At 43.3% G+C, this 23414-nt stretch overlaps 1 protein-coding gene across 5 annotated transcripts in view; it reads left to right on the plus strand.

Moving 5' to 3' along the window:
- The window catches only part of NCOA7 (nuclear receptor coactivator 7), a 1085323-nt gene that overhangs the window by 672793 nt on the left and 389116 nt on the right, over nt 1-23414 (plus strand). For all 5 annotated transcript variants that reach the window (XM_086926986.1, XM_086926985.1, XM_086926987.1 and 2 more), the window contains one exon: nt 13556-13666. In XM_086926986.1, coding sequence (XP_086783112.1) covers nt 13556-13666 — 111 coding nt within the window. The remainder of the gene's footprint in view (nt 1-13555; nt 13667-23414) is intronic.

Genomic DNA, 23414 nt, shown 5'->3' on the forward strand with positions numbered 1-23414 from the left:
GGAGCCTCGCTTACTGGTTCTCCTCTCCTCCCCCGATGACGCGGCGGGAGGCTCGACCGCCTGGGCCAATCCCAGCGCGGCCGGGCTATGACGCGGCAGGCTGCTTCCTCTCGGCCCGGTGCTGCGACGGTGATCTCGGGGCAATGCCGGGTGGGCACCGGCTCGTAAATAAGAAAAGGAAACGGGGCAATGCCGGGTGGGCACCGGCTTTCCAAAAAGGGCAATAATCGAGGTGGGCACTCAGAAGTCAAAAATCGGCAATGAAAGCGGCCAATGCCGGGTGGGCACCGGCTAGCGTCAAAATAAAGCGCATGGAGCGCTAGAAGGCAAAGCAAAGCGCTATTGAGCGCTTGGGCACAAGTAAAGCGCTTCTAGCGCTATAAATCAAATAAAAGCGCTTCCAGGCATAGCAAAAGCTCCAGCAGGGTCTAGAGGCAGGCAGGGGGGCAAGGCAGGGCCAGAGCCAGCACACTGGGTCTCCAGGCAGGGAGACAAGCCAAGTGGCGGTCCTCCTGGCCCCAGCAGCAGCAGCAGCCCCCTCTGGCAAGGATCCACAAGCAGAACCAAATTGTATGGGGACACAGCCCCTTCTTATACTGTAAAATCCCTTTGTCTGTAGGTGCAGGGTGGGGGAAAACCAGTCGCAGCTGGTTTTGAAGTACCCTTGATAGCTCAACCACCCATTTCATTCACTGGCAGGGCTAGGGACATCAGTCGCACTACAGGGGGTGGAGCCAGCATTGTGTGGGGAAAGTCCAGGCCCATCAGGGACCAGGTGCACTCCTCCCAAGCCATCAACATGCTAATCTCACACTCACCACCGGGCAGACCCATCCAGCCTTCCTGGAGCCCGGCTCAACAGCCAGCTCCAGCCAATCACACGGCAGGCATATTTTACATTAATATGCCAAGTCCTAGAAGTGGCATTTCTACACATGACACACACATGCCACATACACCATTGCGAAGCATTCATTCTCCCGAGCTCGCACATACCAAATTCGGGCTTGCACTCCCCACGCATCAGGAACTACCAGGGACACAGACATTCCCCATGCATTCCTATGGGAGAGCAGGCCAGCCTAACTACATGCACGCACTTTACTCTGGGACACAGGGAAAAAGTGTGCACAGACCAGAAAATCATCCATACAGATCACAGATCTAAAGCAAAAAGATTAGGGGTGAACCTGCCTTAAGGGCCAAGTCCAACACCCTCCATACCTTGATTGATTAAACCCTTTCCCCAGCTCTTCTTCACCCCTACCCAATTTTTAACATCCCTCTTTCGCACTCATCCTTCCCTAACTCAGTCTCCGTACTCTCTTTTCTGCTTCTTTTCTCTCCTACCTTGCTTCATCTTTCTTACTTCCTGCCTTTTATCTCTCCTTCCCCCCTCGTCTTCTGAGCCTTCCTTCTATCCCACCCCTTCTCTCCTTGCACCCAGCATCGCCCGTCTGTGGCTCCCACGAGGTGGTGCTGGCCTCGAGGCATTCTTGCTAGTTTCTCTTCCCACAGGCAGCTCTGCGCTAATCTCGCAAGTGCTTGCACGTGGGTTGGCACACAAGGCCTTTCTAAACAGCTACAGACATCGCGCCTTTTTCCATTTTAATGTGGCCGTCATTTACCAACGGGGTCCCTTGTGCTGCTTTTTTGTCCAACAGGGCAAGGCCCTCTGATCTGCACTTAACACTTAGGAGGAGATGCGTTTCTTAAGTAGTCAAATGAGTGCCTGTCAGGCTGCTCCATGCTCATGCCCTCTGCCTGCTCTGGCTTCTGTCCTCTCTGCTGCCTGCTTCATCCACCCTTACATGTTCTCTGACCCCTTTGCCTGCTCAGGCGTCTGCTCTCCGCTGCCTGCTTCATTCACCCTTACATGTACTCTGCCTCGAACATGCAGCAACTCCTAAAGAAAAAAAACATTTCTATTTAAACAGACACTCTGTAAACTTGTTTCTTGCAGTCTTTTACTTTTTCATGTAAATTTCCGCCCTCAAATGTCTTTAAAGTTATAAGAAAGTCAGCAGTTCTTATTGGTCATGTCTTTGGGTAAACCAAATATAGTTCAGTTTAAGAGGCAGCCGTTGCTGACCGATCAAAGTAGATCTCAAATTATTATCAACGCCTCATCAGGGGTAGTAAGTGCTATATACTTGTAACACCGTCTAACTATCTAAATCTGGCTAAAGTTAATAACTTTCATAACAAACACAGTGAAATGATGCTTCAAAGAAATTGTACCTAACATTTCACAATAGTTAAGGACCGCATCACCCCAGTGTACAGTAACTGTATAGCTCTTCAATTTATAGCGGCACAGCACCAAGGATAATGTGCTGCATGCCTAAATACTTATAACGCCCAAAGGCGAGACCTATTGGCTATGCCAATGCTTGTTTAGGATCATAATTATAATGTCTTTTCTGCAGTGATTTCAAAACCCATATTTCACAGAAATGATCATCCCTATGAATTTCTCTTCCGTAATTCACAGGAATAATGTATCTGTCAATTACAGATTTCAACGAAAGATAAAGATACAAATTACTATAGTTCACTACTGCGCTTGCCAGTATTATGTAGTCCCATTTTCAAAATACATTTGTCTGTTTCACAAACATGCAATATAAAAGATAACCACTACCATGTTCTTGTGTTATAGAGACATTCATAAACCAGCCTTGATCGTGGTTGGTTAGAGTATCTGGAGAGACCCAACAATGCAATATAGAACAAATGGTATGCGAATTATGAATTTTAACAGCATAGTTTTGTATCACCCTGCTTTTCCTACAGGGAATCCGGCAGAAACTCTAGCTGGTGGAATTGCTTTCTCAGCTGTCACTCTGGAGTGTTCGCCCCTGAAGTTTTGTCATATTCTGTCATAGGAGTTCTAGCATAGGGAAGGGATATATGTGGGTTCCCTGAGGATGTGCGCAAATCAGTACTTCATTTGTAAAAAAAAAAAAAAAATGTACTAAGGCTCTTCCCAGGAGGTCACTGCATATTGCTCCTGCCATGCTGCCAACAACAGTACCCACACAAGTACTAACCATCACACTCCTACAAGTGCGGAAATTCAGACTATTTCAGGCCCCCAAAGCTATAAGAAAGGGTTGGGCAGCAGGTAATAGTATTTTTTTATGTATATTGAACTAATAATCAAATTTTGTTGTGGTTAACTCAACATTAGCCGCACAGCAACACCTTGTGGCAGGCTGTCCCAAGCGCGGGTGCTGACAATTAATTGCCAGTGCAGAGCACCGTAAACCACTGGCACAAATTAAGCATTGGGCCATATATGTAGATTTCTCAGTAAGGTGCAGCTGACTGGTTGCATCCTTAAGGCTATGTGTTGCAGTGGGAACATGCCTTCAAATACACAGGCTCCCTTTCTGCTTCTTTTTTATTTTTTTTAAAGTATGCCAGCTTCATACTATGCAAATCTGGGTGGACTGGGGAAGGGGGTTTAAAAAAATATTTGTCAGGCGCTACTAATGCAGAATGGAAAGAAAACGTATTCCAACTTGACAACTCGGTTCTGTGCGCTTAAAAAAACTCTACTTAGTAAAAGGCATTTACTTCATACACAGTTTTTAACTGGAGAGAGGGTAACGTGGATAGAGAGGAAAACACTTATCATACATCTAAAATACTGAAATGCATCAGTTTAGTTGGAATGAAACAAAGTTCTATACCAATTCAGAATCACACCAATATACCATACCGCTTCATCACTAGTTGAATCTTCAGGGACAGCATAGCGCAGTGATGTGTTTGATTTTAAAAATAGTAAGCTAACTGAGGTTATAATTGTTGGCACATTTTTATTTACTTTGCCTGGAACGGCAACATTATTTTCAGGTTGTTTCAGTCATTTTATCAGCACTTAATCTCAACTTCCTACCAACAGGCGCATGCGTTCTTTGTCTTTTATTGTCAGTGGTGTTGGCCTTGACACCATCGATCTAAATAGCCCAGGGCACAGTGACAGAATTTTAAATCCAGCAAAACTGCCAAGGTAGGCATAACGGCCCAGTTAACTGTGTAAACTTTAAATCAACCCACAATTTGTTGATTGAGACAGATCTTTTGTTGCTCAAAGTATTTTCAGTTGTGGATGTATGGTGCATATAAAACAAATTTGTGGGTCAAACCCAGTTGACAAACATGATCTTGGTGGTCCGTAAAGAGGGAAACTAATCTGTTAATCAATCAATCTATCCTTCTGTGGGCCTCTCTCTGTGACGATTAACAATCTGAATACCTATCTGTCTCTGTGTTCTCATATTATAATACAATAGTGAAACTTTTTTTGCTTGTTTGTAGAACTGGCTGTGTTTTTTTCTTTACCAGAATATATTTTTCTCACTTTCTACCAAGCCATGCTGTGTCCGTATTCCCTTGTACATTTCTGCCTATAAGGATTTGTCAATCTGCCTGTCGGTCTGCCGGATATATATTTTTTCTATTTGACTCTACATGTGTGTGTCGCAGACTCTCAGTATGTCAACATAGATTTTCATATGAAGATCTGTCATCCATCTTTTTATTATTTTTGTTGGCCACGCATTCCCCAATAGTGTGCAGTCATACAGGAAAAAAGGTTTCCTGATATCCACAACCATAGCGACCTATTTAGGGTAGCAACTGGGCAGTTTCTTTTATCAGCAGCACACATATTTTATTTAAAAAAAAATAAGCAAAATCACCTAAACACATTATTATTAGTACTCATCTGTACGTACTTTGAACAGTAAATATAGGTAGAAAATACTTTTAAATGTGCTCTAGAGCTTCTTTGATCCCTGGCTAATAATTAAAGTAAACAAAGGCAGAAAAGTGATGTTACAAATAAATACATGCACTTTTGATTAACGCCCTATTTAGTATCATATCCGGGCGTTTGCAGATTCTTAGAGCAACAACAAATGAGGGTTATTTGTCTCTTGCTAAGGTGGCAACCCCAGTCCTGTCTCACTTAGGGCTGTAAATCAATTAGCCAAGAATACTAGGGAGGGACATCCCAATGCTCTTGATAAATCTACATATCAGATATTTGTCTAGCATCATGACATGGTTTTTCAATGATTTTTATGTCTGTGAGGGCAGATATATTTAAAACATTTTATCACAGCTAACGGTAGACTTTATCTTAAGAATCTAGGGCTAGATGTGCAAAGCCTTTTTGTGGTCGCAAACGGCCCGATTTTCAGAACCAGGCTAACATCAGCAGGCCACCATTCCTCTGATGGCAGTAAATCATAGTGGGCCGCAATTTGGGACTTAGCTCATTAATATTCATAGAGTAGGTCTATTTGCGACCCACTACTAATCACTATTTTAGAAATAGGGCTGGCTAGGCAAAGCTTCAAACATGCAAGCATATGTACAATACATGAAGACAATGGAAAGTCATTGCTTCTTATCCTTCCAGTCTGACTCAGCCCTTCACCCTTTCAGAGTTGATAAAAAAGGAATCCTGACAAGTTGTGTACCAGTAATGCCAGATATTTCATATGCCTCTGTGAAGTTGCCTGGTATTTCTCAGATATTAAAAGATAAGTGAAGCAACATTCTCACTGTGCCCCAGCCTTCTTCATCTGACTGTGATCTGATAGTTTCCCGCACCAGCAGGCTCAAGTCCTCTGAATAAGCTTTAGGTTTTTTATGGTTCTTGTAAGATTTACCTAATCCAATGAAAATGTCGAAATATTCCCATTTGTTAAAGTTTAATTTTGATATTCTGTTCTGCTAGAAATGGTATTTAAAAACAAATTTCATTTTTACACTGTCCGTCAGTGTATTACAAACTTCTTCTGCTCGATGTGAGGCCAACTTTACTATATGCTTGAACACTTACTTAGAGCTCCATTACAAATAACTGATGCTGTGTGCTATTTCTGCACCTGAAGAGATATACCCCCAGATTCATCAAAGTCATATTTTGCGAGTCCTCAATAGCGAATTTTAAGGATTCGCTATTAAAGACTTGCAAAACGGGATGCTTGTAGGAATCGCAATATTAGTTGCGATTTCTACTGATTCCTAATTTGCGATTAGCTAATTGCTAATCGCAAATAAGGAATGGCTTTCCCATTTTTCCTATGGGCAGGCCCATAGGAATGAATAGTGAGTCATTCCTTATTTGCGATTAGCAATTAGCTAATCGCAAATGTGCCACATTTTCAAGGGTGCCAGGGTGTCCAAAGGAAATATACAACTTAGAAAAATGCAGTAAAGTGCATATTTCTAGGTTTTTGCTATTTACCACGTAGTTTGACTCCGCGGTAAATAGCGACCCCAGATTGCGAATTCGCAATCTAGGAATGGTTCATGTATTGCATTTAAGGAATCGCAAATTGCGATTCCTTAAATGCAATCGCAATTTGAGAACTCGCAATTATTTGCGAATTCTTAAATTGCGAGTGCATGAACCCTTGATGCATCTCAAATGCTATTTTTGCGGGCGCAAACTGCCGAATTTTGCGATTCGCACCGCTTGCGCTTGCAAAAATGCTTGATGCATCTACCTGATAGATACCAGGGTCCTGCTAACTGTGAAGGTGTGGAATTAATGGTGATTCCCGGTACAAGCCTGATTAATGAGGAATTACTGGGGACATTTGTAATTCTGGGTTTTATTTCCCCCAGTAATTCCTCATCCTCCCTCCACCCCCATAGCCCCAGCTATTTTGGCTGCTTCATGCAGCCAAAGTCTTCAGGGGAAACATGACAGTTTCCACAGACTATGTAACACCTAATGAGAATTCCATATGTGGCCAGCAACAGTTACCAGACCCATTTGGAATTTGGAAACCACTTCAGTGCATCAAATGGAAATATGAAAGTGTAGGTACTTATTATCCCGGAGTATCTATTTGCTCCTGAGATGTAAATGTACTCTCCCATCAATAGTATTAGCAGTCTGCTGAGGATCATAGCAACTCTCCCTTTTATATTAAAGTGCAGGGAATAAGTACCTGAAAGTATCTGCACTCCTAATGAGGCCCGAAACATTGACATATTCAGAAGTAGAACTGTAATCTAAATCTGTACAGAGATCCAATATCTATGTCACTGGGACAAAAGATGCCCACTCCTTGGCCTTTCTTTTAAATTAATCCATGGAAAAGAAGCAGCAGAAAGTTAGATACTCTATATATGTGTGTGTGTGTGTGTCAAGAGAGTAACACATAATTACACTGCTGTTGTGGTTCAGCTAATGCAAACATGTGAATCCTCTCAATTCAGCCAGTTATGGTATGAAGGACATACAATGCACAGCATAAGCTGCGTTTAAAAGCATTTTCTTTACATATCGCAGTTGCCAGTAAATGGTCCTATTTCAGCTAATAGAGCTCCATTTCTTATTACACTAAGAGTGAATAATGTAAGATTATTCATTATTGGTGTAATAAAACTTTGACAGTAAACAAAGAGTGAAGCCCTCACTGAGGTCCATAAGATCGAGCTGCCACTGTGTTCCTGGCACTGATTTTGCCACCTCTGAGGCCAGGGATCTCAAAGCCAGTACCAGGGGTTAACAAAGGGCAAGCCAAGGACCAGAACCGTCACCCCTGGCGACTCCTAAATGATGTGGCCGGTGTACAAATCATATATTATTTATCCCAAATAATGTATTAATTTATTCCTCTTAAGCACATAATTGAAATATTGATAGACACTGTATTTACCAAGTATATTTGAAATCCAAAGGACATGCTTTGCATAATTTATTAGCTAGTTGAGTTGCCTGTATTTAAGTTTTCTTTTTTTTATGTTACAATACATTGCTAATTTGGAAATTCCACTGGTATTAGAAATTGACTCACTGTGAATATTTGAATGATGTGTCCAAAATAAATGTATCCATACTAATATGTATGCAAATATAATTGTAAATTAATCATAAACCTGCCCTGTCTTCATTTGAAAAATTAAAGTTTACCAAAAACAAATTAAGTCCCACAAAGGAAAGTGATACCTTTCAATTGCTCCCTGAGTAAAAGAAATCTGAGTAATAATCATGCAGTTACACTTGTAACTGAAGGCGAGTAACTTTGTGCCTGAACCTCCCTCCACCTTGCTGATAGAGATGGTAAATTTGAAATGTACATATTTTATACCTGGACCTACTAGAGTAGGTCCAGAATGTATGATCATGCTTCTGGATTGTCTGATCATATTTGTATATCTCACATAATAGTATGCAATAGTTTGTTGAACAAATAGTTATCCATATAAATAACAAACAATGTAGTGTTTTCTTACTTCCTCAGCTCATGAGGACATATGTTATTGAATCTTCATATAATCTGATAAGTTGCTCACTGCACAAAATGAGGCGTTCATATGTAAGTGGAGCTACGAAAAGGAAAAAAGATCTGAAGTAAAAAAGAAGCTTGCAAAGCTTCAAAAAGTAAATTCATTTTTTCCGGTACAATCGAAATGTTGTACTGATAATGCGGTGCAGTCACAGATTGAAGGAGATGATCTTTTTACTGATGAGCCAGTAAGAGAATATACTGGGAATGTATCTGCTTCCACTTCCTCTAACATTATAGATTTACAAACTATTCCCGAAAATGCTTCTCAGAGTATGACAACAGATGACAGCCAATGTTCACAAATTCCACTAACAGCAGTGAGCTACGCACATGATCGTATTGGGTTCAAAGAGGACCTTCAACCTGTCAAAATCGAAATAGTGATTTTTCCAATTCTGCTTGTGTTTATCAAATTGGAGAAAAACACAAGCAGAGTTTATCAGATGCTGCTTTAAAGCAGCAACTGAAGAATGGGGAATTTGTAATCCGCACAATTATATTCTCCTTCCCAAGGGACAGTGTAATGATTGTCGTTTTCTAGCACAGATTCTGCCTTCAGTAGATCTGGATTTAATGACTGGAAGCATGCAGCCCGTCGTATTTCTCAACATGAAGCTTGTCCTGAGCATCAAAAATGTATGTTAGTATACACCACCTGTCAAAAAGAAGCTGGTAAAATTGATTATGAATTGGAGGATCAGATCAAACATGAACAAATATACTGGCAGGGTGTGCTGAAAAGAATTTTAGCAGTTGTTACATTTTTAGCAGCAAGAGGTATGGCATTCAGAGGAGAAAAACAGATGATTGGATCACTGCACAATGGAAACTATTTGGGGATTTTAGGACTTCTAAGCCAATTTGACCCGTTTCTTGAAGAGCAAATCAGGGAATATGGAAATGCTGGAAAGGACAATCCCTCATACCTATCCGCAACAATTTGTGAAGAATTTATCACCTTAATGAACAAGAAAGTATTCTCAGCAATAATATCAGAAATAAAAGAAGCAAAATATTTTTCTCTCAATGTATACTCCACTCCAAATGTGTGTCACATTGATCTTTTGACATTCATAGTGAGGTATGTAAAGGGTCACGTAAAAAAGGAGCAATTTTGGGAATTTATCTCCATTCATGGTCTTGGGGCAGAGTATCTTGCCGATGTTGTAGTGAAATTCCTAGAGCAGGCCGGTATTCCATTATCAGATTGCCATGGTCCGTCATATGATAATGCATCCAATATGTCTGGTCAGTGTTCAGGCTTACAGGCAAGACTGAAAGAGATCAATGAATTTGCTGTTTATGTTCCATGTGCTGGCCATTCTTGGAACCTGGTGGGTATAAAAGCTGCTGAGTGCAGCATGCAGGTTGTTTCTTTTTTTGACTTTGTTCAAAATTTGTACACCTTTTTTGCAGCTTCTACTCATCGTTGGGATGTGTTACTTCATTCTGTAGGGGCAGATCACAAGGTTGTTAAACGCTTGTCTGATACTCGATGGTCAGTTCATGCAATGCCCTCAATGCATTGTGTGGTGGCTATTAAAGAATTAAAGCTGCTTTTGATTCACTGACAAATGATCACACTCAGGCAAAAGGTACAATGCATGATGCACTTAGTCTCCTTAAAAAATGGACAAGCTGGAAACCATTTCTTTTTACCATTCTCTTGAATGACTTACTGATGCGTTTCAATGAAACAAGCAAGACTGTACAAAAAGAAGATGTTGACCTATCTTTTGCAGTCAACATTATCCAATCTTTGAAGTCTTATATCAAAGAGTTGAGAGACAATTTGATGACTATGAATGCAAGCCAACGGCAAAAGCTCCTGATACTCATTACAGAGATTTTGGAAAGCGTACAAAACAACGAAGCAGTAGAGAAACTCGGTTTGAAGGACCCTCTAGTGACACTGTACTTGAAAGGCGGAACAAATTTAAGGTAGAAACATACTTACCGATCATGGACGCTCTGATTGGTGGTTTAACACGGCGCAGTGAAGCATATAGAGACCTAAATAATCTGTTTGGCTTCTTTATAGAATTAAAAAACTTGAACACCAAATAAATCGAAGGGTGGTGTGAAAAGCTTGCCTTTGTGCTATAAAGACCTGAACAAATCTGATCTCATCAAGGAATGCCAGCAGTTCAAACATTATCCTATACACAAAAATGAAACAATTTCAATGTGTTTACAGGAAAATAAATCTAGGAAACATTTTCCCTAACATTGAAATTGCACTGTGAATAGTCTGGTCGATGATGGTCACAAACTGTAGTGGTGAAAGGTCCTGTTTAAAGTTGAAGCTCATAAAAATGAGCTACTTAATCGAATGCTACAAGCCAGACTCAATTTTCTGGCTCTGCTGAGTATTGAGTCAGAAATTCTCCAAGAAATAAAATTTGCTGATCTGGTTAATGAGTTTGCTGCTAGCAAATCCAGAAAGAGATGCATACTTTAAGTAGTGTGTTACAGGTGCCTAATATTGTACATAGATGCTCCAATGTTCTACTTAGAAGCTTTATTTTGCAAAAACGCAGTGACATTTTTGGTATGCATTGAATCGAAGTAGGTATTCATAGAAACACATTTACTTTCCTTTTTCTAAAAATCTGCATTAAGATGTTTAACTTCTACTACCTAACCTGCAATTATAACACCCCTAGAGGCTCTGGAATCACAGCACATTGTGCACTTAGAGCATTTGACATATATATGACAAGGAAAACTGACTAATAGGAAGAAGACCCAAATACAAAATCACTTTGAATAATGTTTGCGAGAGAATACCAAAAACTTATTCTATGTAACAAACAGCATTGTCAAAATTCAAGCCAACAGCATGGAGTTCTTGCACTCAATCTTGCCTATTTCATGCTTCCCTAACTATAAAACAACCAAAGAAGGCCTGAACGTTCAGGAAACAACATGGATGCCTTGCAGGCATCCTCAAGACTGAATAGACCAGAAAAATGGTAAATCATAAATTGGGTCCATCTGAGCATCATAAAATTGTCAGCAGTTCACAAAGGCCAATAACTTTCTATGGTCTATAACGTTCTACTAATCATTGAAACTTAATTCAAGCCTTTGAAACGGGCAGCAAACTTTGCCTTCAACAAAACTTCCAAACCCAGCAGCATTTATGTTCAATTCCTCAAAATTAAAATTGAACTCCTTAACACAATTACTGCACAGGTCAGGTGTAGACAACACGATTTGTGGAGAAACCAGATGAAGTCCAACAAGGATAATTGCTCAATCATGTTCTGTTTAACCTATGCACCATGATGTATACGATATCATCCAAACAACCACCTATTGCACAGAATACATTGAAGGTTGAACACCAATGCTTTTCTGTATTTATTACTGTTTTCTGTAAGCCCATGCAATAAAGTTCGTCTCAGAATTAACATTGTTAATGCCTTAAATAAATGGAAGTTCACCAGTAAAATGTTAAAGGTGATGTTCTGAGCATCACTGGGGAAAGAAGGAACCAATGTTAACAATAGAAAGAAGGTAAGAAGAACAGCACTGAAAATAGTAAATGCATAGAAGGTTCTATACCTCAGGCTGAAATGAATGAAATAATATCATGAAACAAGACATTGATTGAAATCTAGACATTTGAAATCTAGACAGGTGGATACATAATTTTGCTAGAAAATGGGGCAACATCACTCTGGCCTACTTCAATAATGTTATAGGTGATACTTAGAGTGACTGATATACCCAAGAGGAGAGAGTGGCCTAGCACAACCAGGGGGCCCCACTAATCTTCATTTGTCTTCAGGTGTGGATTCAACTAACATTATCACTATAAAATGTAATGTAAGTAATTACACCTTTTTTCTTATTTCTTTTACTGTTTCATACATTTTGAATGGATCATTAAATATTGCGTAACATAACAAGGGTGTGAATGAATGTAAAATGGACAGTGAATTCAAAGTTATTGCGAATAGGGCCCCCCAAAATGTTTGGTCCAGGGCCCTCAAAATTCTTAAGATGTCCCTGGTTTGCTAACCTTCCTCAAACGTCCAGCACAAACACCAAAACCTAATGCCAATATCCAGGTGGCTGTACTGCTGTATGCCATTATTTCTCCTGATACTTTTGTCTTTAAATCTGCATGTGTAGATAAAATCAGGTGAGCGAGTCGCATATACTTTTGACCCTTATTCTGCAGACTGAATGAATGTAGGGTGTACAGAATGTGTGCAGACCATTCAGTGGAACCTAATCAGAATTACCAACATGGAATCACATGTTTAAAACTATAAATGATGCATGGCAAGTGTAACAGCAATACACCTTTGTAGGATTATTTCCTTATTTGTAGATTGCACTCTAAAAGGGGCAGCTAATATCTAGATACGACATATGATACTGTATCTGAAGTGAAGCATTTTTTATCTACAGTAAGTACTCTTGCTTACCTACTCTTTCCCCTCAGTCTTTGCAGTACATTGGTGATTCGTGTCGGGAAACCGGGAAAGTGCATTGGCCTTTTTAAATTAAGACAACGTGTTAATTCTCTCTACTTTCCCCCGACAACATAAATAAATGAATTGGTTGAAGACTACTCATACACTTTCAATAAAATATAGGCAGGTATTTTTCACAAACCACAAACAATTGAATGTCTAATGCTGATCTGAACCATGACGAAGGCATGCATTTGCCACTTTGAGTTTTTGCAGTAATGGTTCTCGCTTGTATTTAAACATGAAAATAAATTGATGATATCATGTTGGATGCATATAAGGCGGCGGTCTTTTTGTCATTTCCCATCTAATTGATGTATTTTTATTATATAAAATGTACGTGTTCGTTTACATATGTGGGAATTATGGTATGGCATTGTTGCCAGTCTGCATCTACATATCAGTTAATCATTAAGCTATTCTAAATTGTTAAAAGAATGCATTCATTTTTAGCCTATTGTAGACAAAGCTAAAAAGTAATAAAAACAAAGATAGGATTTAGCTATATGTGAAGCCTCTTCCAGCACAAAGTTTGCTACAGGGAAATATAAAAACATTCCTTTCAACTAACTGGTTCAGTATTTCTCTTCCATGATAGTTTCAGGTTTGAATAGCTACAGTGGTTGCATTTTCATCCGGCCTGGAAACCATAGTAAATAAGCGGAAGCAAAACTTAAACAATTAACAGCCTGCTGCAATTAGTAACACACTATATTATGTTTTTTCTTTATACAGGTTCTTTATGTGCCCGATATTCAACCTTATTCTATGCCTGCTAACTCTGTTCCCAGTGCTGGTGGTGTTATTTCTGCTTCATCATCTGATGCAGAATATGATAAACTTCCAGTGAGTATGCCTTATTTGTTTCTTCGCTGTATGACCTATTCAGTAGTTTTAATAGCTTTTGACTCGTTTTTAAGACTCACCTAGGAAGCGCGCTCTAGGAGGGCCTTTAGCCATTGGTCTTCACTTTTCAAGCACTGCACACGGGCTTGTGGCGGCATTCAACTGGCGGGAGCTAGCAGCGGTGTGCCACAAACACAAGTGCAGTGCTTGAGAAGAGAAGACTGCTCTCCCAAGTGCGCACTCACACCACTCGCGGGCTCACCTCCTGCTCCCCCTCTCTCTCACAACCTCTTCCTCGTCCTAAATCACTCCCTCCTCCTGGCACCCGACTTATTTATCAGTTTCCCCAACAATGCACCCCTCCCCCTTTGTCCTTCTACTTTTTTGTAAGCGAAGTCTGATGTCCCCCTTTACCACTCGACTTTTCTAACTTGCCAGACATTACTAAATTGTCTCCTCCGGCTCCCAGTCCCATCTCTTTCTGGGCACCATACCCTGAATATAAGCTTTTCTTTACTCCCCAACATATTATAGGATACCAGAGCTCCCCACGTGACAAACTGCAGCACAATTCGCTTTCTACCAGCATTAGGAGTTCTCTCCTCTGAGACTGTGGTGTACTTCTCACTTTTCTATGCAGACTGTGCCCTGGCTAGGTCTGTGGTTTTTTGCCCGTGCCTTTAAGTTAATGTGGTTTTCATTCCTATGACTTTCAAAATGTTCTCTCCGTGGCATGTTTAAACTATCCCCCAATAAAATTATCAAAATGTGTACTCCACCTGTAAAGCAATTTATAGTCTTTCTAGATTACATTCACACTACTTAAAAACGAAATAAAAAAATTCATTTAAATAAACTAGGCCTGGGCGGTAAATTACGTTCCGTTCACGGAATTTGTGGAATTTGGGTAATTTCGCGTTCTGCGGAGACGCAAAATTGCCCAAAATTCTGCGTTCCGCGACTTCGCGAAATTTTTTGTTTGTTTGCGTTCTCAAATGCGTGTTCGCAAGATATTTCCCTCCGAGCACGCAAGCAGCGATTGCGAGCAGTAAAAAAGCATCGCGAACAAGCAATCCCGCGTGTTCGCGGAATTTCTGCATGTTCGCGTAGATTTTTTACTGTTTCGCGGAGATTTGCGTAACGCAATTCCGCCCACCCGTAAAATAAACTAGACTTTTTAAAGACGGTATGGGTGGAATAACTTGCTAGAAAGACTAACTTTTGATAATCCCCAATGAGAAAACGTACAGTTTATTGCAGCCGTGACACTTTCAATTGTCGGTTACACTGGGAAAAAGAAAAACACATACATGCAGATGTAGCCCTAGACACACACTCAAAAACAGAGTGAAAGACATCATGTAGCAAAAAACATCGGCTTGACCGAAACCTGCCTCATTTGCGCATCAATATCACAATTTCTATAACAGAGCAAATTGAGAAATTTAACTACTTTCTTCTGGTTAACACACTAGCAGCAATTCACTTGGGATACTACTCATGGTGTCTCTGTAGAATAGCACACATGTAATGAAAACCCTTCAGAGCCAAGCAGGGTTCCAAAACCTTGGTCCTCCTGTACCGAGCTCGTGGCATCACACAGAACGCAGCAAAGCCTACTGAAAGCTTGTTTATTATAGCATTTGAAGTAATGAGCAAGGAAACCTGCTCGCAGGTAGAGACAGAAATGTGATACAGGATTAGTCTAGCACACTTAGGGTTCAGAGCAGCAGGAATCAAAAGTGGACTTTGATGGCAGCTCCCGGCATGTGCACGTTAAGGTGCTGTTTGCACTGCATAAGAGAGCAGGTACATTTGGCTTAGAACAGTTAATTATTAAGTTACACAAAAATGTCTATTGTACCGCGGTTTAAAAGGAAAACAGCAGGCTATGTATAAGTCCAGAAATGGCAAACAATGGCTTATTGATCCTGATACAGCTGTCCAAATGTCAGCTAATTGGCAGGTGATAAATATATGTTTTTCCAATGCAGTGTTTTTTTAATGCACAACTTTGCACAGCACTTCACCAGCTCGGTGCACTTTGAACAAGCATAGGTCTCGCCTTTGGGACCTTATAAGTGTTTAGTTATCCAGCACAATATCCTTGGTGCAACAACATCAACTGTTGCATGGCTAAACACTTATAAGGTCCCAAAGGTGAGACCTATTGGCTATGTCAATGCTTGTTGAGCTTCCACCTTCCCAACCCTCTCATCCCCCCACTTCCTTTTTACCATGTGCATTTAGCTAAACTTGCTGTGTCATCCGTGAACCTTTACATTTGATCCTGGCTCCAGCTGGTACCCAGTCAAAAGCGTTTTGAACAGGATCCATGTGGTCTCATTTACATAGAGTGTAATTCAAAGTCCTCTTTTATGATAAATCTGTATTTTAAGTCACAATTCTGAAAGTTGGCATTTTCTTGAGCTAACAATTTAGTTCCTGCAGTCTGCATTCTGGGTCTTATGGTTAGATGTAGTTGGGCTTTGTGTATTCCTCCCAGCAACCACACAGTGGTGGACTGGGCGTTGGCAGGATAGTCTATCCTGACTGGATGAGAGTGGTGTGCACAGCTCTGCTTACATTTCAAAGGATCTGACTCTGCACATACACAAAGGAGTTCACACTAGACTTTCATTACCACAAACATCTTGGTACTGGGGCAGAGAGGAAGGAAATACCAGAAGCACCTGTATCAGAAAAACTCCATACGTTTCTTCCCTCAGCGGACTGCCCTGCTGTCCGTGGACTCCTGTGTACTTCAGTGGACTGCCCTTCTGCTCCAAAATTTCTGCCCTGCTGCCTGAAGCCTGCCTAGTGCCCTCATAGGACTGCCATGCTGCTTGCAGCCTGCTTTTCTGCTTGAATCCAGGACTACCAGAGTGACTCCAAGGGCTAGTTGGCTAGCCTCCTGTTCGGAGCCTCAAGGACAGATACCACACCTGGGCCTAGTATGTGCAAGTCCTTACCCTGCAAGTGATGCTCATCCAGTCCTAGACCCTTTGAAGTGGTGCTAAAGGTACCCAGAAAGCCCAAATCTAAAACTTGTGGCTTTGAAAAATTTCAGCCAAATAGTGCCCTGAGTACCAAGAGGTGACCGAAATCTACCTGCTTACCAATCCACACAAGGTGCTTCACCGGTCGGACGGACTTCATGGTAGCCCGCTAAATTATTCTCAGCAGCACCAGAAGTTTTATCTAGCCGTGTGGAGCCAATGTCTGCTACACCCTGAAGCTTCATCCCGCGGGAGATTATCTACCTCAGAAAAGGAAATTAAATCTGAATGTCAATCTTCACTGCAACATCCAACGGCTCCTAGAAGACAAGGCCTCTTCCGTCACATCAGAGTGCCTTGCCCCACTGAACGTTACCTTCTCAGACATTCTTCTAAGTCCAAAGGTGAGCAGAGACCCGGCCCAATCGACTTTGTGTCCAAACCACACTCCATTACGGTCAGCCAAACCTTTATTTAGATCATAAATACCTTGCACATTGCCTCCAAGTTAAGCCTGTCTGCTTTTGACCCAAGCTACCAAAGGGTTATGCACTGGTTGATTTAGTCACTTTTTGTGGTTCACCCTGACAAGGATTTTGGTTGCTTGAGAAGGGCTCACATCCTCTCAACCACCAAACCAATATCTTACAATGTGGTTCAGTGATGCTATCCAGTACTTGTGTTTGCTCAGTTCTTTTGTTTAACACTAAAATCCCATTTTAAATATTTTGATTCCAGATTCGAATTCCTTTTAACTTCTCCTTAATTGGCCATTTTTGCTCTTTCCATATTCACTCTCATTCTACCTGACTGTCCATGACTGTGACTCTACCTGCATGCATGGAATTTGAGCTCAACAATGTGGAAAGCAACACCGTAGCGGAGCTCAGCATTCTGCAAGGAGATGTGGCTTTCTACAAATAGGCGCTACAAAAAGCAGGAGCTCCAGAAGACCTGCCGAGCCTGAGAGTGGGCCCACTAGTTGCAAGCCACAGCAGAGGAGGAGGACCTGAGGTGGAGGATGGAGGAGCAGGAGGAGGACCTGAGCCCAGGTGCTGAGTTGCAGTACTCCGAGGAGTGCAACTCGCCCTCCGGAGTGGAACCGCTTACCTGGATAGGGAGCAGTGTGTCTTCATGCAGCATGTCCCCAGAGGAGATGGAAGAGAGGAGAGCTTAGGAAGTTCAGGCTGCAGCTGGGCAAATTTAAACTGGTGGCAGCAAAGCTGCCAAGAGGGCGGCAGAGTAGACCGCCCAGGCCCTTGAGGAGAAAAAGTTGTCCCTGGAGTAAGAGGAGGTTGCTGCAATTAGGGCAGCAGAGGAGGCTGCATTTGCCCTTAAGGAAAAGAAACTGGCCATTAAAGAAAGGAGAATGGTCCACGAGATGAGCTTTAAGGAGTTGGACATCAGTACCAAGCGAGCAGAGTCCAGCAGAAATGGTAGCAGCATTCATACAGTACCCAATAGAGTTTAGATTCTGCAAACCACAAGACCTGGTGCCCAGTTGTGTGCTTGTGCCCAACTTTGTGGTGGAGGATGACATAGATAAAAGGTTTTCTACCTGTGTGATAGACCTGAGAATGTACATGTATCACAAAGAGGATTGGAAAGAAACGTATGGAAAAACATGCCCACAATGGAGAGGGACATCCTTCTGACACTAGAGGTGGGGGATCAGATGAAGTATGCTCCTGTGAAATCCATTTTACTTGCAGAAGTGGGCTTACCCCTAGCCAGTACCGCATTAAATTAAAAAACAGACAAACTGTCAAACTGGTCCTGGGTGGATTTCTTAGATTACTGAAGCACGGCACTGAGTAGTTGGGCCAGGGGCACCAAAGTGGATGACTTTACTGAGCTGTGCAACCTAATTTTGAGGGTGCACACCAGTGCCTGCTTTACATAGCTGCGCTAACCGGTAGTTGATAGTAAGCTCACTGAGCCCAGAGCTTCCTAACAAGTCAGATCTCAGCTTTAGTACCGGAGCCTCTAAGAAGGTACCTGGGAGGGAACCCAAGAAGGGTGGTCCAGGCTTCCCCCAGGAGGGTTTGGGTGAGGTCCGGGAAGACAGACAAGTCCCAGAATAAGGTCATGGGGAAAGGGTTCCCATGCCATGTCTGTGAAACCGGGGAAATGTTCTGGTTGGCAGTGGCCCAGTGTGCACCCTTTACATCTCCAGTGCTTTGATTGTTCTGAGTTAGGACACAAGCAGGGAGACTCTCTCTATCCTAAGAACCGAACCACTGGTGGAATCCCTAAGGGGGTGGCCAATATGTTAGGGTTAAATAGTCCCCAGTGGCAGGAGTTAGACAATTCTGCATGACAGAGGTGCAGCGGAGTAGTGCTGTTTATACCAACACCAATTGCAGTGTTTCACGGAGCCTATTGACCCATTTCACCACCATTACTAATTTGGCTATCTCTTGACTATTAAGACCACCTGCTGGGCTGTCTTTATCACAGTCTAGGCACTGTGGTTGGCATGGAAACCTGATTGAGAGGCGTCGAGGAGGTGGTTTTATTCCAGGTATTCAGTGAGTTTGTTGATGGCTTTCTCAAGTAACTTTGATGGGTTGGGGAGCAAGGAGATCTGTCAGTAGTTGTTGAGGTCGCTGGGGTTGGCTGAGGGTTTCTTTAGGTGGGATTTGACCTCCGCAACCTTACCAGAAAGATGAAAACATGCAATGGAGATAGAGATGTTGAGGATGCTGGTGAGTTCTCTGCTGAAGCGTTGGCTCAGAGGTTGAAAAGGTGGTGGGGGAAGCGGTCGGTTGGTGTCCTGGAGTGAATGGACAACATGAGGGCTGTGGTGGACTTAATGGTGATTGGAGACCAGGTGGTGATAGTTTGGCAAGTGTTTGCTGGGAGGTTGAGGTTGTCGATGTTGAGTGAGGTGGGTTGGGGGTCAAAGTTGGTGTAGATGGTGGTGATATTGCTGTGGAAGTAGTCTGAGAGTGTTGCAGAGTTCTTGGGAGGGGTGGACTGTGTTCTGAGAGGCAGTCTGGTTGGAGAATTCCTGGACTATTCTGAAAAGTTCCTTCATATGGTTGGCCATGGTATCGAGGCGGGCAATGATGGCTGCTTTCTTGGCTTCCTTGAGGTGCTGGTGGTAGTTGCTAAGGGCCTCTTTGTGAGCTGCCCTCTCATAGGGGTTCTTTGTGGTCCACCAGATCTTCTTGAGTTGGTGGCAGCAGCGCTTGGCGGTTTTGCGCTCTGCAGTGTACCTACTGGCTCATTTTGAGGTGTTGTTTGCCCTTGCTGGTTTCAGCAGGGTGACTATGTTGGCGTGGTTTGTGATCCAGGCGGAGAAGTTCTGGATGGATTTGTCAAGATCTGCTGAAGTTTCAAGTTGTGTGGTGCTGACGGCCTGTGTCCATTGCATGTTGGTTTCCTTGCCCAGCTGCGGTGGGTGGCGCTGTAGGGCATTGGGGTTGTGTACTGGGCATTGTGGATGAAGTGTACTATGGCGTGGTCAGCCCAGGTGACTTCTGTGATGTGCATGAATTTGATTCAGTCGCCGGAGTTGAATATGGCGTTAAGTGCATGTCCTGCTTTGTGCGTGGGTTCGGTGACCAGTTAGGTGAGGCCATTGTTGTTCAGGTTCTCCAGGAAGGTGACTGAGTTAGCTTCTGTAGGGTCGTCGACATGGAAATTGAGGTCGCTGATTAGGATGTAGTGGTGGGAGTCGATGTCCAGGGGTGTGATTAGGTTGGAGATGGAGTCGGAGAATGCTGGACAGGGTCCTGGGGGCCTATAGGTGAAGGGTGACTTTCACCACGGTCCTAGTGCCAGTCTGTAGCTGCAAGTTAAGGTGTTCCATGAAAGGTATTGGGTTGTTTTTGGTGATGTTGCATTGGATGATTTCCTTGAGGATGATGGCGATGCCCCCCGTGGTTGTTGGTGCGGTCTCGGTGAAGCATCTTATAGCGGATGGGGTGGGCGATGGCGACGTCTGGGTTTAAGGAAGGCTTGAGCCACTTTTTCGGTTATGAAGGCCATATCCAGCGTTAGGGTAGTGATGATATCACAGATTTCAATTGCGTGTGTGCAGAGGCAGCGGGCGTTGAGCAGGATGCATTGGAGCTGTTTTGGTTTGTTCGCAGTTATCTGATCGGGCGTGGTGTGAGGTCTGATGCCGGCACGAGGTCCTGTGTGACATGCAGCAGTGGCAGCATGTGAAGGGTCCTTTAGTAGATTGCGGGGAGGCCGTGATGCATCTTTTTTGGTGACCCAGGTCCAGAAGCTCCACAGTGGTGTTGTGGTAGGAAAGCCAGGAATTCTAGATTGGGGGAGTAACAAAGACTCGAACCAAGATGGCGGCTGAGTAAGACCTGAGTCACTCACCTCCACATCGCTCCGGAGCTCCAAAATCCTGTCATCCGAGATATGCGCCCAGGGATCGTGGATCGGGGCCGTAGCATCTCGCAGCACCGGCATACTAAAACACGAAGCCAGATCGACGAAGCGGGCGGGCTGAAAACCTGCTGCTGGCCGGGGGAAGGATCGCGCTGGGAGGCACTCGCTAGACTGCTGCTCACCGCGCTTGCCGGCAAGCGCGAAATCGTCAGTATCGGAGTCAAGCCCTGGTTGCTAAGCAACCGCGGCGCCAAAGAGAAGGAGCCGGCGGAAGCGTGCACAATGGCAGCCGCGTGTGGAGGAGCTCGGCAGAAGAATAGGAGTACGCTGCCCGGTCCCACAGCAGCCACCCGATCAGAGAAAAGGGACAACACCAAGGTGGAGCAGGAGAAGCAGAAACCTGGCGCCAACCCCGGTAAGACTGTGAAAGACCCGGGGGGCAAAACTTCCAAACTCCATCAGGCTAAGGACACATTAATGTCAGATAAAAAGCAACCGGTCACACCCAAAATATTCTCAAAAAAGCATAATGTGGATCGGGGGATAGCTCCCTCACCGGAACCCATGGCAGAGTCTGGCTCAGCAGAAGGCCTGGAGGGTAACGATTTAAGTGACTCATGACTTAAATGAGCTGAAATCTAAAAAACTGCTATATGAGGATAACACAGCAAACAGGGAGGCCCGTGTTTCATGGGGGGCAAGTAATGATACGACAGTCGTGTGGACTACCGATGTGGAGAGCACAACCCCGGAAAAAACTGAGGAGCAGTCAGACCACAATTTGGCCAAAGTTACTCCTAAAATACTTGAGCCAGTGGTACAGAGCAAAGATAAATGTGACTTCGAGGGGTCAAATGGGGCAGCAACTTAAGGAGATACAGATGGCCCTTCATGATGCCACGGAGCTAGGATATAAGTCTCCGACCCCCACGGAAAACTTTTTTCGGTAAATGAGGAGTCATTCGGCTCTGAATCCTCGGGGCTACCTAGCAGTAGTGATGCTGAGGAAGTTGATACCTCTGCAAGAAGTCAAACTGATTAGGGGTTTTTGAAAGTAACAATATCAAGGGCGCACTGCCTCAATTTCTACGTTACCGTGTATATGATCAAAAGGTTGCTGTGTAGTGCGTAAAGAGCAGGCGGAAAAACACCCTTAACCGTCTAAGAAGTCAGAGACTAAACAACAATTATACAGCTGTGCTCTCGCAACTACATTGAGGTGTCCAAAATTACAGTACAGTAACAGGTATGATCAAATGAACAGAAGCAGATTCTTCAGTGTGTTTCTTGTCCCAGCAGGGAGATGATTTATTGCATCCAGACTTGAGAAATGTCACAATATGCCGACATGTGTTTCGTCGTGTGCCGTAGAGTCAACACTACTCTTCAGGGCTTTAGACTCAACACCAGGAGATGGGTTGAGGGTAGTCTGGAACTAATAGTAGTATTCTGTGTGGGGAGTTTAGAGAGATACAAAAGTAGTTTCTAGCTCAAATGTATAGATGGGTAAAGGTGGAGTATCCAGTGGAATCAAATTCCATTTAAACAGCTAATTTCCGCCCTATCGGGTGTGCAAGAATCTTCACACCCTAGTTGCGAGAGCACAGCTGTATAATCTCTGCAAGAAGTCAGCATGAAGGCAAAAAAACCCATAAAAAACAAATAAGGTCTTCCGATAGAAGGAAACCAGCACGGAAGACGGATACCGAGGACGAAACCGATCTCCGCTGGGATTATTCCGATGCGCAGTTACTGCCAATGGAGGGGCATGAAGCTTTGGGTTCACTAGAAGGGGGCGACAAACAGAAGGCGCCAGCGCAAGCACCCGAGCCAACACTAGCTACAATCCTACAGTCTCTGAGCACATTCCACAATGAGGTCAAGTCTGAGAACCGGGTTGCCCGAGGGGCCGCAAAGAAGCTGCAAGGATCTATGCGCAAAATCTGCAAAACGTGTATGGGGATTGCCGAAAGAATGACTATGGTAGAGACCCGAACAGAAATACTGGAAACCACAGTGGGCTCTTGGAAAACCCAGGTTTCATCACAAGAAAAGGCGGTCACCGATATCATGTGGAAGCTCGAGGAGACAGAAAATCGCCAACGACGGAACAACCTCCGCATTCTTGGGATTCCAGAGAATAGCGAAGGAAGCGATATCCAAACTTTTATTATCAAGCTGTTTAAAAACGCCTTCCCAGAACTAACACAGTGGGATTGGGACAAGGAGATACAAAGGGTGCACAGATTCCCGCTTTCACTTCCCAAACAGACCCACAAGGAACAAGCCTTTCCCAGAGTCATCCTGATTTTCTTTGGCAACTTTTTTCCTGCGACAGGCAGTCTATGATTTGGCCTGACCAAACAAAAAAAAAGAACTGGGAGGGATTGTCCTTC

The sequence above is a fragment of the Lissotriton vulgaris genome, chromosome 6 (genome assembly GCF_964263255.1).
Source record: "Lissotriton vulgaris chromosome 6, aLisVul1.2, whole genome shotgun sequence".
In the NCBI taxonomy this organism is placed as follows: domain Eukaryota; kingdom Metazoa; phylum Chordata; class Amphibia; order Caudata; family Salamandridae; genus Lissotriton; species Lissotriton vulgaris.